Below are 16758 nucleotides of genomic sequence, written 5' to 3' on the forward strand. Positions count from 1 at the left end.
TATCCTACGGTGGTTGAAATTTTCCATTCTCCAAACAAATATAGCCAGCTGTATGTCATCACTCTCAGTCTCAAAGCACTATAGCCCTGCGTGAGGATAATTCTTATTAACACTGAAATCGTTGTAATCGAATCAATAAGGTATATCCAGAATTGACCTTCGCCATTTATGTAGGGTGTGAGTGCTTTATCGAGACTTTTAACAAATTAATTCTGATCCCGAAACAAAATATGATCTAAATTTGCAGGGACAACNTGAGGAAAATGGAGGAAAAAATGTCATGATAAAAACCATAAAGCAAAATGTCTTGACAAGAGTTTTCTTTTTAAAAAAATCTGAAATACTAAGCAAGTGAGAATTGATAATATTTTATTCATTTCACCCAAAGTCCATTTAACAGTTTTTTTTTATAATCCAAACGCATTGAATAGCCGAAGCATTTGCCGAATCTAACATTGAATAGCCCATCCATTTTTCGAATGTACATTCAGACTCCTATTCCTCAGGTACTAATTCACGTAATCGCACCGATTACCTGACGTAATCGTGTTACCTAACGCAATCTATTCTTCACATAATCGCGTAATCCTGAACCCAAATCAGAAAACCAAAAGTGTGCGGGAAAAAAATGGATTGTTTGTCGATTGTTCTTTGATGATCCCGCATTTGAGAAGAAGGCCAAACACATGATAATAACGACAGCGATTGAACTCTAATCCGTCTTGCATAGAGTACCTGGATATAGGGAGTAAGGGCAAGTTTTCCAATAGGCCAGTTTTTTTTTTCAGAAATGAAATAAAAAAAATTCTATCTAAATCAGATTTCGAGATATTGATGATTCTCATAATGACAACTTTGAAGGAGGATATTTTCAATATCCTACGGTGGTTGACATTTTTCATTCTCCAAACAAATATAGCCAGCTGTATGTCATCACTCTCAGTCTCAAAGCACTATAGCCCTGCGTGAGGATAATTCTTATTAACACTGAAATCGTTGTAATCGAATCAATAAGGTATATCCAGAATTGACCTTCGCCATTTATGTAGGGTGTGAGTGCTTTATCGAGACTTTTAACAAATTAATTCTGATCCCGAAACAAAATATGATCTAAATTTGCAGGGACAACTTGTGATTCAACCAACAGTGCGTCGGTCATTTTCGATTTCCAACTGTAAAAATTTCCGGATCAAATTATGAGGAAAAGTGCGTGCATCCTGAGTTCTGGTGCGCTTTACCGTAAAATTTCATGAATCAAAAATCTGATATATTGCAGTTTTTACTGTACTATTTAATTCAAAATTGCAAAATCCTATCATTAAATAAATATTACTGTAAATGTAACAGTATAAAATTTTACAGAATCATAAAATTAAATTTTATGAATCAAAAATCTTATATATTGCAGTTTTTATTGTACTATTTAATTCAAAATGGCAGAATTCTATTATTAAATATTACTGTAAATGTAACAGTATGGAATTTTACAGTAAATAATGGATTTTATGGTTGCTGCACTCGGGTTTCGAGTACTTTTTACCGTAGTTTTATCCAGAATTCTTTACAGTGCTGTTGTGGCGAGATTTTATTTCAATGTTTCTTACAGAGAAATCATGTTTGTATTGTCATAATTAAAACTTTCATTTTTGGTTTTCGATAAAAAAAAAGACTCACAGGTATATTGGGGGTGAACACATTGATAAACAAACAATCCTCATTTCCCTTTACACGACCTTGAAGGTCAATCTGTGGACAGACTGATCTGTAATCTCTGGCGTCCAGAGTTCCAGCCCAGCCTGGATACATGAGTGGTTCCTGAAACAAAACATTTACATTCATTAGTTTTACACGAATAAAAATGTTACATCAATTATTATTTCAGTATCTCATTTCGAAACAAAGAATTTCAAGGGCCATAATTCCATTTTTTTTCTGTCGTTTATGAACTTGATTCATAATTTCCTGCATTTGCACAGAGCCTTGAATGAGTGAAGAGTACACATACGAGGTATAGGTTGATTTGTTTACAAACATCGAAAAACAATAATGCATTTTTATTTTCCAATAACAAACCAAAAACCGGAAACAAATAGAAATTTCGGGAGAAAAATTGAATGGCGTAGAACAGGTCATCCTTCCGGCTTCACTTGTCCACTGTACGACGTTATTTTGCTCGCGTGTTATTTCAACCTTGAAATGAGTGGACAGCCTGGACCATGATGGGTCAGCTTGCTTTTGTAGAATACGATCTGCAGCGAAATGTTATTAAGGCTGTTCCTTTATGTTAGAATTCTGTATTTGTATTTAAGATGAGTTGAAATAAGCTTTCCGATTTTTCTCAATTTACAAATTTGCAATAAAAGGGTTTATAACATGTCATGCACATGTTTCAGAAAAATTCGAGTTTAGTCTTGTCATGTCATGTTATTCAAAGCTGAAAACTTTATAATCTTAAAAATGAAATGATTTCTAAGAATGGACAGTTTATCGAATCGTAAGCTCCAAAGTTTACTTTCCTATTTTAAAATGTGCTGTATTTTTGTTTTCTACAACAACAGCAATAAGGTTTTAGCAGTGCAAAATATAAAATTTCAATTCTAAAGTTCTTAGTATAGAAAAAATAAAACACATCTCGTTTTCAATTTTCAACAATTATAAACTTTACAATGGGATAAATGCAAGTGACGTACTGTGGGTATTGGTTGTTGAAACGTGGCATTTGTTTACGTTAGCAACTGTTCTTTCCATTCTATTTCGAAAGCCAAGTCCGAAAAAATATCAACTCTCTGACACATTCAATATTCTTACACAAAGATCTTTCATAAGGATTTCAATTTTTTCACTAGATATTTCTTAACACAAAGGCAGGCACGAAGCCATGCTTTATTGTAACCGTGATACAAAAATATATCATGGTTACAATAAGACACATAAACGAATAATAAATCTAAGTTAAGTAAAAGAAGACGCCGAGAAAGAATTATATTTCAACAAATTCGATGCACGATACGGTGTTGTATTTAATTAACTTTACGTTAATTAACATTCTAATTTAATGTGAAGAAACTTAGCTGAACTTTAAGACGCTTAACACGATTATAAAGAGCAAGAGCTGACGTCATATGTCACATGTATGGGTGTCTGTGATCTTCTTCTTCTTGAAATGCAAATACCCAATTGTAAACTTCATTACTCAAACTTATTTTACATTTATTATTGAAAAAATAATTAAAATTTACTTTTTGAGCAAAATAATTAAATATTAGGTTAAATATTAGGATCTAATTTTAAATTTGACAATAATCTTTATACATGATTTTAAATTTTGAGTTTCATCCATAAGTTTTTTATGATGCACTGTATAATTATAAAATAAGAATTACTAAACAAAGATTAAGTTTGCAAATGCGAAAAATAAGTTAACTTTTTCTTTGGAGGACTTGGTTCGTTTTGACAGAGTTCAAGGTTTACCAATATGATTGTTAGCTTATATCCTTTTTTCTGATGTTTGTTTGGCTTTAAGCGTGAAAAGAGAAAACTTGCTTAAAAAAAGACAGGTGAAATATGCTTTCTTCATCAAATGACGTAATATACGCAAATATTTTGCATTTGAAAATAGTAAGTTATGTAATGTGTTAGTGGTGCCCAAGGCATCGCCTTCTATGGCAGAAATTCTCCACATAATTGTTTAAAGATATTCTATTCAGATTATCTAAAAAGTGTACTAGTTTGCGTATTACTCAATTTCTTTTACAAAAATTCCCAAAAGAAAGTAATTTTAGTTTAATATTAATGTACAGTGAGCAAAAGAAAAAAGCTTTGAATAACTTTTGATCTAATGATTCACGTTTGTTCACTCAGTCTTTATGGTTCGAGGAGGTAACTTCAAATATGCTAATTATTTAGGGCAGACTATATTTTAAGTTAGGAAATACGAAGCAAAAGCGTACTTTCTCTGAATAAACATACCTTTTTTTCGATGAATTCATATTTCTGACTTTCAAAATTATAGGGGGTAGCCGCAATCTGGGAAATATGGTCCCCTTAGTTCGCTTCAAAGTTAGGACCGCTTAATGTTAATTTTATTGTTGTTGTTGCTTATCCTCTCTGTCTGACGGAGTCAGACAAGATCCACGAGTTCATTGTCTGAAAGGAAGTCGGAGACTAGGACATGATTGCTAAAGAGATCCTCCTTAGAGAGTCCCATGCAATCCAAGAGGTGCTCAGGAGAAGCCTGATGAATTTGGCACTTGGTGCAGGTGACGAAGGTTTTCCTGCCCTCGTTGAAAGTGAGGCCCTTGATGTGACCGCTAGCAAGCCTTGATAGAACAGTCCGGGTACGTCTGTCACACGGGAGGTCAAGGGACAAACCCGGTTTTGATCTCTTGTACCAATCATGGGTTGGTGTTTTCTACTCCTCCGAGATTCACCAATGTTAATTTTACTTTTACTATATCACTACTTTTACTATATCACTACTTTCACTATATCTCGCGAACTTTTGTAAGTGAATTGAAACATTTTTGCATACAATCATAAAATTCATTTATTTAAAGAAAATTCCATGCAAAAAATAACGTAAATATTCATTGTTTTTTAATGTTTTATTGAACGAAAAAATTTTGAATTGCAAAGTATATAATCTTTTGCATTATTTTAAGGCATATAATTTTGCATAGCAATATGCAAAATTTGAGCTATATCAATGAAGTAGCTTCTGAGAAATCGAATTTGAAATATATATCTTTTTTGAAATTCAATTTCTAAGAAACTATCAATTTTGCTCAAATTTTGTTTCATAATATGTATTTCAGTTTTTGAATAATTTATTTTTCCATTTTTTCAAAGTGGAACAGAAAGAAAAGGTACAACATTTCCCCCTGTAAATCGCTTGTATAAACTTAATAAAAAGTATTTTCACACTGAAATAGAGGAACATTATAAATATATATAAATATTTTTTTAAAGTAATAGCTAACTTTTAAAAAAAAATTTAATTAAACATTTTTTACACTTTTTGTGTGAAATTTCAACCGAACTCTCAGCACTTTCGAACACCGAACAATTGTTTCAGTCCCTTCCCGATTTGTCCATAGTGCCATCTTAAAATTGGGTGTTGAACCAAAATATAACATCATACACTCTAAAAAATAATGCTTAAATCTTCAATCATAGTGTAAAGCTAGTTTGCAATAATATTGATGCAGTGTAACACTCAACAAGAGTTTTACATTCAAGTTGATTGCAAACATTGTATAAGCAAGGGTAAGATGGTGTAATTTGAATAATAATTGAGGGGCACCATATCAATTTTGCACTATATCAAGGTTGCAGAAAATTTGCCCAATATTCTTTTGTTCAATACGGAACAAAATTTTTAACAGTTTACCTTTTTTATAATTATAATATTACAGTTTTTAGAAATTGAATTAGACCTGAACATTTTGTCTGACTTTAAGCAAGCTAAAAAATTTTTTTACCTACCTTCAAACATTTTAAACGGGTTATGATTCTTACTATAGGTTTATTCTCACTGCATTTACTTTTATTGCAGAGAATATCGTGAATTACTCTACTTTATTTCTTTAAAACATAACTTGCTAGATTTTCATGATGTGCATTATATTTAGCCTTAATTAGATTAATATTTCTCTAAATTAAGCAATTAAGTTGGCAACTTGCAATAAATACAAAGAATTGATGATGAGAAAACCGTGAATTGGAAAGAATATCGTGAATTACTCTACTTTATTTCTTCAAAATATAACGGGCTAGTTTTTCATGATTTACACTATATTTTGCCTTAACTAGATTAATATTTCTCTAAATTAAACAATCACGTTGGCAACTTGCAATAAATGCAAATAATTGATGATGAGAAAACCGTGAATTAGAAAGAATATCGGGCATTACTCTACTTTATTTCTTCAAAACATAACGGGCTAGCCTTTCATGATTTACAATATATTTTGCCTTAACTAGATGAATATTTCTCTAAATTAAACAATCACGTTGGCAACTTGCAATAATTATAAAGAATTGATGATGAGAAAACCGTGAATTAGAAAGAAAATCGTGAATTACTCTGCTTTATTTCTTCAAAACATAACGGGCTAGCCATTCATGATTTACAATATATTTTGCCTTAACTAGATTAATATTTCTCTAAATTAAACAATCACGTTGGCAACTTGCAATAATTATAAAGAATTGATGATGAGAAAACCGTGAATTAGAAAGAGAATCGTGAATTACTCTACTTTATTTGTTCGAAACATAAGGGACTAGCTCCTCATTATTTACATTATATTTTGTCTTAACTAGATGAATATTTCTCTCAATTAAACAATCACATTGGCAACTTGCAATAATTACAAAGAATTGATGATGAGAATACCGTGAATTAGAAAGAATATCGTGAACTCATTTACTTTTCCAAATTTAGCTTCGCATGGTTTGCATCATATTGAGCTTTAATTATACTAATATTTTGTTCAATTAAGCAATCAAGCACACAAAGTGCTATACTGGAAAAATAGTATAGTCAAAATTACCAGAATATTGAAAAATTTACCGTGTTTCTGACTCTCTAGAAAAATCAAAATTCTAGATGATTTTCATTGAAGCGCTTTGGTAATGATTTTGGTAAAATGAATAACAATGGGGTAATATTTGAATTTTTAATGATATCTTAGAGTATGACAAAAAAAAATCATTTATTCGGTAAAATTTACTTTTCAGTTTTGTAATTTTTACTACATGTGTGGTAATAAGAACTATAATTTCAAAAACCAGAATTTCCTCTAAACAGATACCACATGAACGGAAAAATTATTTAATGAATGGTTTTAATACCGTTTATTTTGGTTTTTACTACCAGAACTTCGGTTTTTCTACGAGAAATGTTATTACCCTACAGTACTGTAATTTTACCAGAATTTTTTCTTCGTGTGTGGCAAAATTACGTGGAAGATGGAATCAAAACCTTTTTGCTTTTTACTTTAATTTTAAAAAAATAATTCGATTGAATATCATGAATTAGAAAGAATATCATGAACTACTCTGCTTCTTAAGAACATAACTTGCTAGCTTCTCATGATTTGCATTATTTTTAGCTTTAATTACATCAATCTTTCGCTCAATTAAACAATCACGTACACAGAACGTTGTAGCGGATATAATTTTATTCCAACATATGTGGAAGTCGGATGCAAAATGATCTTTGCTTTTGCATTCCTGATATAAATCACGCAAACTGAATTTCGTTCTTTTTTTATTTTTATTTATTTATTCTTAACTTTCATTTTCGTGACGAATATCACGATTTAAAAAAATTGAACACCAAAAACACTACAAGGCGACTTACTACCAAAAACACTACTTTTTTTTTCTTACCTCACGCGATGTTTCTTCCAATTTTTCAAGCGTGATATTATACCTGAAGGAACTTACATTTAGAAAACCACATCTAAGTTTGTTTTAGTGACCGGAGGTGTGTAAAGCGCTTTGCAATTTGGAATAGAATTACCGTGAAAACGGTTAACTTCAGACCTTTCTTTTATGCTAAATAAATACTAAAGAATAAAGGATGTAGAACTAATTGCTGTGCCGAAATCTAAAATTTGTTTAGTAAACATTGCAGGAAACGGTACAGACGAACTGCCAAAATTCTTAGAAAATTAACTTGGCAAACAATTTTGTTCTTTTAAAAGTAATCTTTTGTCACTATTACATTAGATGTTTAGAAGCCTTTTGTGCTTTTTCAATTGCTTTAGTTTTCCAACAACAATGTTCTAACGACTTTAAAACTTTTATTTGTAATGAAAAAATGGCCATTTTAATGCTTTTTAATGAGTAAAGAACATATATAAGATAATTTCTCCCAAAAAACATCAGAATTTTAATAGATCAATTTTAATTCAGATTGAAAAATTCACTTAACAAATTTACAAAAGTATGAAATGATGTAGATTTAACATTACAAAAAATGATATGGAACAGTGGTTACCAACTGGCGACCGTGGGCCGCATCCGGCCCGCGAAGACTATTTTTGTGGCCCGCGAACTAAGATATATTAGTTGCCATTTTTCTGCGGACAATTTTCGTAAAAAATCTATGTAGGTTTAAAATACTTTTATTTCGTTTTAAAAAAAAAAACCTAATTTCTTCGTTTCTGTGAAATTTAACATACCAACGTTGCAAAAAACTTTTTTCTCAGGTTTTGCATCCACAAAAAAATTTATTCAAATACAAAAATAATCGTGTATATCACCCTTTTTTATTTTTTTATTTTTTTTTTGTTTTACTTTTTTTGTATTTTGTGAATATAATTTAGTTTCTGATTAAGAGAAGATTCAAAACGATAAGTAATGACACTATTTGTAATGCTTGTTATTTTGTTTTTTAATATTAAAAAAACCTTATATTTAAAAGTAAAATATAATTCTTATTTTATTAAGTTACCATTCGAATGCAAGTACCTTCCCCGGTCCCTGTTGCAGGGGCTAATGAGTGTCAGTTGCGTTACCTGTATGTTGCACATTAATTGTTTAATACATAGGTGCACATTAAAGTTACAGTAGCCAGAATTTTTAAATATGCAATTAAATATTTTTAAAAATCTACTTGTTATTTCAGTTTATAAGTCAATACTTTTGTTTCGTAGAACTTGATAAAAATCTGGCAGTAATATTTAATGTTCCTTCAAACATGAAAGAGTCCTACATAAAATTTTGATGAAGTCGCGGCCCGCCATTTGATTGGTGTTTTTAATTGCGGCCCCCGTCCTCACGTAAGCTGGAGGCCCCTGATATAAGATATAAGAATTGCTAAAGTTGTTAGAATATTAACTTTGTAAACAAGATATGTAGTACTTACTTAACTAATTTAATTACTATAAATAATTTAAAGTCACTATTTTGAAGAAATATTTTGTGTGCTTTTTCAGTTGCTTGATTTTTCGAACAATCAAGTTTTAAAGGCATTTAAACCATCAGTTTCATATAAGTAAAAATAAATGTTTCTTTAATTACAATACAATTTGTAGCAGCAATTGTTGGAATATTTTTGTTCGTATCTAATAAAACTTTTATTTATTCTTAAAATACGTGTATAAAATTGCAGATCTAAAATAATTTTAAATAAAACATCCGTCTTAAAATAACTTTAAAATGCAGTTTTAACTTTATAAATGATTTACTTTACAAATAGGCAAAAGAAGAAAATTATATAGATTATGTAAAACATTGCAAAAAATGATTTAATAAATGTAAAAATGGCCGAAATCTTTTGAAAATTAACCTTGCAGATAAGTAGACTTAGAAACAATTTGTAGACCAGATTTCAACGAATTTTTTATATCTTTTGTATTTTAGTTTTCAGATGATAAATTTCTAAAAGCATTTAAAAATTCATTTCCTTATAATTAAAAATAAATTTTTGTTTAAATTTTTCTTTAATCAGTATAAAATTTTTAGTAGTTATTGTTGGAAAACTATCGCTCTAGACAATTTAAGATTTAATTTACTCTCAGAACAAATAAATTTGGAACAGATTCAAATTCATTTTCAAGTAAAACATCAGCTTTAGGAAATAGCTTTAGAATAAAAGAAATTAAAGCAAGAAATGATATAGGCATTATAAGAATTGCCCAAAATTCTTAGAAAAGTCAAGAAATCAAGTTTTAACATAAGAAAATACTATGTTGTGTTTTTTGAGAAGATGTTTAGGAATCTACTGTGCTCTTTCGGTTGCGTTGTAATAACAAAGTTCTAAAGATATTTAAAACTTTTGCTTTTTTGATAGTTAAAAAGAAATGTCTTTTAAATGCTTCCCTTAGTTTGTTCTAATTGTTTTACCCTGTGCTGCTCGGTGAAAAAAAAGCAAATTATTGATTAAGTTACTTAGAAAAAGTACATTTTTGTGTCTCATTTCGTAACTTAAAATATCGTCTTCACTAATTATTTGGCATATTTGAAGTCACCACATCGAACCAATAAGATATGAGTTCTAAAATATGAGGATCCGATCATTAAATCAAAAGTTATTCAGGTTGGTTAATTTTCTTATTTCAAGCACTGTGCAACATAAAACTACAACTAACACTGAAATCCATTAATTTAAAAATAATATTCCCGACTTCGCATTGTTTAGTAGTGATTGCAATAATACGTTAATCAGTACTAAAATGCTCGATAATACATATCGTTGTACTACTATATTAATATTATTTTCAGAGAAAAACTTGAATATTTATTCTACGTCCATTTATGCATTCTCATCAAGAAATCAATATTTTAAAGTTAAATTATCTATAAAAGATCAAATGAGAGATCATTCTACCACGATTTTAATAATACTTCAGAACTTAAATTCCCGATAATGTGTAGTTTTATTACGAAGTAATGCTTTAGTATTCATTGCTTTTACATACATATATTTTAGTCATGAAAACAATATTTTAAAGTTAAATTATTATGAAATGAAAAATGGTTTTAGAACAATTTAAATATCTTTTCAGTAAAACGCTAAAATTATGGATTTTGCATTGTTATATTACGATTGTAAATACTTCACTAAATATTAAAATTACTGATTTTGAATAGTTATACCACGACTACGATTGTAATAATGCTTCCATAAATATTCCAAACTGTTATAAAAATATTTTTCGTATATGCATACATAGAATATAACCATAAATTCAATATTTTCGAATTAAATTCTAAACGAGATCCGCCAATAGCAATTCAACATCATTAGTTTTGGAACTATTTAGGTCAAAATTTTGCGATCTGCTGTCTAAAAGGTGGAAAACATTACCTTCCATTAGATGTGGTTGAACGAATGATATTTTGAAGTCTATCATTACTATTATAGCAAATCTCTATCTCATTACTCCATGATTAATAGATAGCTTCAAAATGGCTTTCCAAAATGGTATGGAGAATATAATATACACTAAGAGATGAAATTTTAAGTAGTTGTTATTGAACTCTCTTTAGGCAGAAAAAATGATTGCGGTTTTTGTACTTACAGTTAACTTTAGAAACATTTGTTATAGATAAAGGGTTGTGAATTGTAGAACATTTTATCTTCAGGACCACTTTCGAAGTAAAAAGGAATTTGACTTTCTCTGTATTAAGTGGTGGATAATTCTATTCTATTCTATTCTATTCTATTCTATTCTATTCTATTCTATTCTATCCGTCGTTGAACAACCGGCACAATTCTTGCGTTTACGATTACTAATGTTCAACGCCCTAACCTTGTAAATTCTAAACCAATCTAGAAGACAAGGGAACTCCTGGGTTAAGTATTGGAAGAAATTTGTCTTCGTTGAGGACTTTTTGATAGAACTAACCCGCATTTGCGCTACATGGAGAGGAAAACCACGGAAACCTCCCACGGTAAGCCTAACGGCAAGGGGACTCTAACTCATGATCCGTCTACCACTGAGGAAGTTTTACATCAGCACTGTGGTCGGTGCAAGCCGGATGCGGAACTCGTATCGACCAGCCCTTACTGGGATTCGAACCTGGTTCACCTCATTGGAAGGCGAACGCTCTATCCCCTGAACCATAGCGGCTCTATATGCATTTTTAGTAAATAATAAATATGTTTGTTTCATTTTTTTATGGTCGAACCTGGTTATCGAATGTTATTTTATTTTACAACCAGCGTTGAACAGCCGACGCATTCTTGAGTTCACGACTATGAATGTTCAAATCAGAACCCTCGTAATTTTGTACCTATTCCAGAAGACAATCTCCGTGGAAGACTTTTTGATGGAGCCAACTCATTTGAGTTACATAGGTTCATTTGACAAACCACCAAAACCTCTCATGGTTAGCCAGATGGCAAGGAGACTCTAACTCATGATCCAACTACCACAGAGGAAATGTTATGTCGTCAACACTGTGTTCGGTGCGATCCGGGTGCTGATTTCGTATCAGCCAGCCATTGCTGAGATTTGAACCTGTGTCACCTAATAGGGAGGGCAGCGTTCTATACCCTGAGCCACCATGACTCGGTATCAAATTTTAAAGGTTTCAAGTGTTTTTAAAACTTTTTCAAATCTTACAAAAATTACGATTTTTAATTATTTAGGAAACAGTGTTACAGGTTCCAAATGGTCCTTAAAAAATTTTAAATATGTTACCTATATTATAATAAAATTGTTACAAATTTCTTTTTATTAACTTTTTTCCTTAAAATTAAAAATCTTCAATTTTGCAATTATTTATTTGAAAGTATTAAAGCTTAGTAGTGAATTATAATTTATGAGAAAAAAATTTCTTACTTTCGTTACCACTTCTTAAGAATTTTAATGAGTTTACGAACCCTGCGTTAATGTAGCAAGAAAAAAAGTGAAGAAAAATTAAAATGAATGTCATTTTAAAGATAATTTTTGAAAAATAAGTTTTGACCTTTAGTTTAGTTTTCGTCTCATGAAAATTACTGATTTAAAAATTTTTATTTTGTAATGAATATTTAGCATATTTTCGTTGATTTGTAAGACAGCCTTAAAGCAGTTCTTAAAGGATAAATATTTTATTTTAAAAAGAAAAAGAAATTAAATACCTCTACAAGGCCCACGAAATTTTCCGGGCCCCTAACAAAATATTTTGAAATAAAATTTCTGAAGAGTTGTCCTAACAATAAAAAGAATCTATTGAACTGCATGATTCAAGAGAAACATTCTAAAAAATTTTGAAAGCAGACAATTGAAGATTATTTTTTTAAGATAAAGTTTGCGCATCTAAATATTAAAGCAAAATATAAAATGTTGTGAGAAAATAAAAATAGTTTGATGACCACAAACAAGAGAAGTCAGTGATTTTTTCTAAAAGTCAGTGATTAACTGAATTATTAAAAATTGTAGCCTTCCATCTACAGCTTTACATATTTGCTAAGAATAAGCATTTAGTTCCTGTTGACACTAATAATTTATAAGAGACTTTGTGAATATGCATTCTCGTTTCATTTACTTAAGTCGTTGGGCCTAGGCCTGACAAACTGACAATTGCATACAATTGCATTCTTCTGTTGCCTACTCCTTGGAATGAACATTTTCCAGGAAGATGGATTAGGCGAGGAGGTCCAATTCCTTGGCCACCCAAATCACCTGATATAACACCGCTGGACTTTTTTCTTTGGGGATTTATAAAGGACAATGTTTGCAGGAGGATCGTGTCGAACATTGATGACCTAAAAACCTGAATTGCAACCGCAGTAGCCTCTGTGGATGCCGACATGCTTGCCGCTACCTGGCGTGAAATTGACTATCGACTTGATATTCTCCGTGCGACGAAGGGGGCACACGTGGAAGTTCATTGGCAAGGGTCACGAAACTTTTTGAGTCTATCTAACCATTTATGTTATTAATTTTGATCTATCTTTATAATTTTATGAGTTATTAAACATCAAAATGGATCCGGGACTTTACAAACACCCTGTTTAATGCCAGATTTCCTACTTTATCGGTAACATATATACTATATAGCGGACTATACAGCAGACATCTCTTGAAAATGGTTTTAAGAAAAGCAAATCAAGTAAAGTCATAGGCAACAGCTCGATGAAGAAAAAAAATTTGGGTCATATACTGTCTAAAACTAATTAAAGTGTTAGGATTGGAGGAGGGGTTGAAGAATTAGAATTTAAATATAGTTGTGCTATGCATTCGGCTTGGTTACTATTAAAGTTTATATGTTGTACAAGGTAATTTTGATCAAAAGCGGCTAGTTTGAATATAATTTCGATAATGAGTGCTTAAGTTATTTGCTACACTACCGATTCATAATTCAGTTCATGAAAAATAATTACTATAATTTAATTGCAATTATTAATAAATAATTACAAATAATATCTTCAGTAATGTTTTCCTCTTACGAAAACAAGTGCCTTAATAATTTTTTAATGAATATTTTACATATTTTATACATCGCTGATCATATCACTTCACGAGCACCTGCCTCATGATTTTAACATGCCTATTTCTATTTATCAAAAATTAAATTACACATCAAGCAGGAAGTGGATGTTCACGATTTAGAGTAAATCAAAACGAATATTAAAGCTATATATTTCTTATCGTGAATTCGTTCNCGTGGAGATCATATTATGTACTAAAAATTTTTGAGTTTGTATAAATTTAAATAAAATAGCATTTTCTCTTAGTTTTCTGAATTTATTGAGTTTGTTTCAATTAATTTGCACAAGGGTGTATATACTATTCACGATTGAGATGGGAATTTTGATATTTCTGCTGCCTACTCTGTTGAAATGGTTCGTGTGATTTAATGACAGTCGGATGAATTTTAAGTTGTTACTAAACTTTAATACAAAAAAAACTTTTACTATATAGCGCACATCTCTTAAAAATAGTTAAAAAAAAAAGAAAATCAAGGCAATAGCGCGACGGAGAAGAAATTTTGGTTATATATTGTTTAAAACTAATTAAGGTGTTAGGATTGGAGGAGAGGTTGAGGAATTAGAATTTAAATATAGTTGTGCAGTGCATTCGGCTTGGTTACTATTAAAGTTTATATGATGTACAAGGTCATTTTGAAGCAGGTGATAAAAAGCGGCTAGTTTGAATATAATTTCGTTAATGAGTGTTATTTGCTATAAGTTATTTGCTTAAGTTATTTGCTACACTGCCGATTCATAATTCAGTTCATAAAAAATAATTACTATAATTTAATTGCAATTATTAATAAATAATTACAAATAATATCTTCAGTAATCTTTTCCTCTTACGAAAACAAATGCCTTAATAATTTTTTTAATGAATATTTTACATATTTTATACATCGCTGATCATATCACTTCACGAGCACCTGCCTCATGATTTTAACATGCCTATTTCTATTTATCAAAAATTAAATTACACATCAAGCAGGAAGTGGATGTTCACGATTTAGAGTAAATCAAAACGAATATTAAAGCTATATATTTCTTATCGTGAATTCGTTCACCAACAAAAAAAACAAAGAAATTTTTCGTGCAAACAACAAATCACGATGTCGGCAGGGCAAGGTGAGGGTCAAACCTATTTCTTAAACTAAAAAATGAAACTGAAGAATATATTTCATTCGATTCAAAACACAATGCTCGGCTTATTTGTGCTTGAACACTTATATAAGACTTTAAGACAAAAATATTCGTTTAAATTGTTCAGATTATTTATTTCCGGAGCTCTAGACTCGGATAAGCAATTACCACTATACGAACGCAAGTGTATATTTATGAGTTAAGAAAACAATAGCGTAAACTTAGAAACTCAAAAATACTTTTTTCTTTTCTCTTTTCAGTTTGCAACTAAAGCCGATCAAATGCGTATTGTGAACCTGAGTTTACATTTGTTTATGCAATATGCTTTTTGTTATGTCAGTTGTTACGTGCGCCGAGAAAAAAAAATATGGTCAAAACTTGCAGAATATGGTTAAAATTACAGTGTTCCCGAGTGCTCTATAATTTTTACTGAAGCGTTTAGGTAAAGATTTTGGTAAAAACAATAAAACGCGGTTTTATAATATGTGGCTAAATTTGGTAACTTTATGATGATATCTTAGAGCATGACTTAAAAACCGTATATTTTCCTAAATATACTTTTGAAGTTTTGTATTTTTTACGAAATGTATGCCATAAAAACTATAATTTTGAAAATCAGGATTTCAAGGTAAACCGTTACCATATGAACTGTAAAACTACCTAATGAATAGGTGAAATACTTTATATTTTGTTTGACTGTATATAGTGGTTTAAATACTGCATATTATGGTTTTCTTTACCGGAAATGTTATTACCGTGCAATACCGTAATTTTATCAAAATTNTATTTATAGTATCGGGGTAGCTATATAGCCGATCAAATGCGTATTGTGAACTTGAGTTTACATTTGTTTATGCAATATGCTTTTTGTACTGTCAGTTGTTACGTTCGCCGAGAAAAAAAAATATTGTCAAAACTTGCAGAATATGGTTAAAATTACAGTGTTCCCGAGTGCTCGGTAATTTTTACTGAAGCGTTTAGGTAAAGATTTTGGTAAAAACAATAAAACACGGTTTTATAATATGTGGCTAAATTTGGTAAATGTGGAAAAACTAAGTAACTTTATCATGATATCTTAGAGCATGGCTTGAAAACTGTATATTTTGTTAAATATACTTTTGAAGTATTGTATTTTTTACAAAATGTATGCCTTAAGAACTATAAGATCAGATAAGATATATAAAGAACAGATTTCCGGTAAACCGTAACCATATAATCGGTAAAACTACCTAATGAATGGGTGAAATACTTAATATTTTGTTTGACTGTATATAGTGATTTAACTACTGCATATTATGGTTTTCTTTACCGGAAATGTCATTAGTGTGCAATACCGTAATTTTATCAGGATTTTTTTCTCCGTCCATTTTTTTCCTTCATTTTTTTAGTTCGTACTTAAAGCCGATCAAATGCATATTATGAACTTGACTTAGCAGTTATTTATCTAATATGCATTTTTTTAAACAATTGTTGGACAAAAGAGCATGAAAAATTGTTATATTTAAAAATGATTGAAGATTACTATTTAAAAATTTTTGAGAGGTTTTTTTTTGTCAAAAAGTGTCGTTTCTATATTTTAAAATTATTTGTTCAAAAATGTAAGTTTCTATGACTTTATATTTTTAAAATTGTATTCTCCCCATTAAGTCAAATATGATGAAATCAACATTGAGAGACAAATATATACAAAATTTCAACTT

At 30.2% G+C, this 16758-nt stretch overlaps 1 protein-coding gene across 1 annotated transcript in view; it reads right to left on the reverse strand.

Annotated features, from left to right (window-relative positions):
- The window catches only part of LOC107447032 (esterase E4), a 44284-nt gene that overhangs the window by 21643 nt on the left and 5883 nt on the right, over positions 1-16758 (reverse strand). Inside the window, exon 2 of the mRNA XM_043051829.2 lies at positions 1675-1815. Coding sequence (XP_042907763.1) covers positions 1675-1815 — 141 coding nt within the window. The remainder of the gene's footprint in view (positions 1-1674; positions 1816-16758) is intronic.

Source organism: Parasteatoda tepidariorum, chromosome 10 (assembly GCF_043381705.1).
Source record: "Parasteatoda tepidariorum isolate YZ-2023 chromosome 10, CAS_Ptep_4.0, whole genome shotgun sequence".
NCBI classification, from domain to species: Eukaryota; Metazoa; Arthropoda; class Arachnida; order Araneae; family Theridiidae; genus Parasteatoda; species Parasteatoda tepidariorum.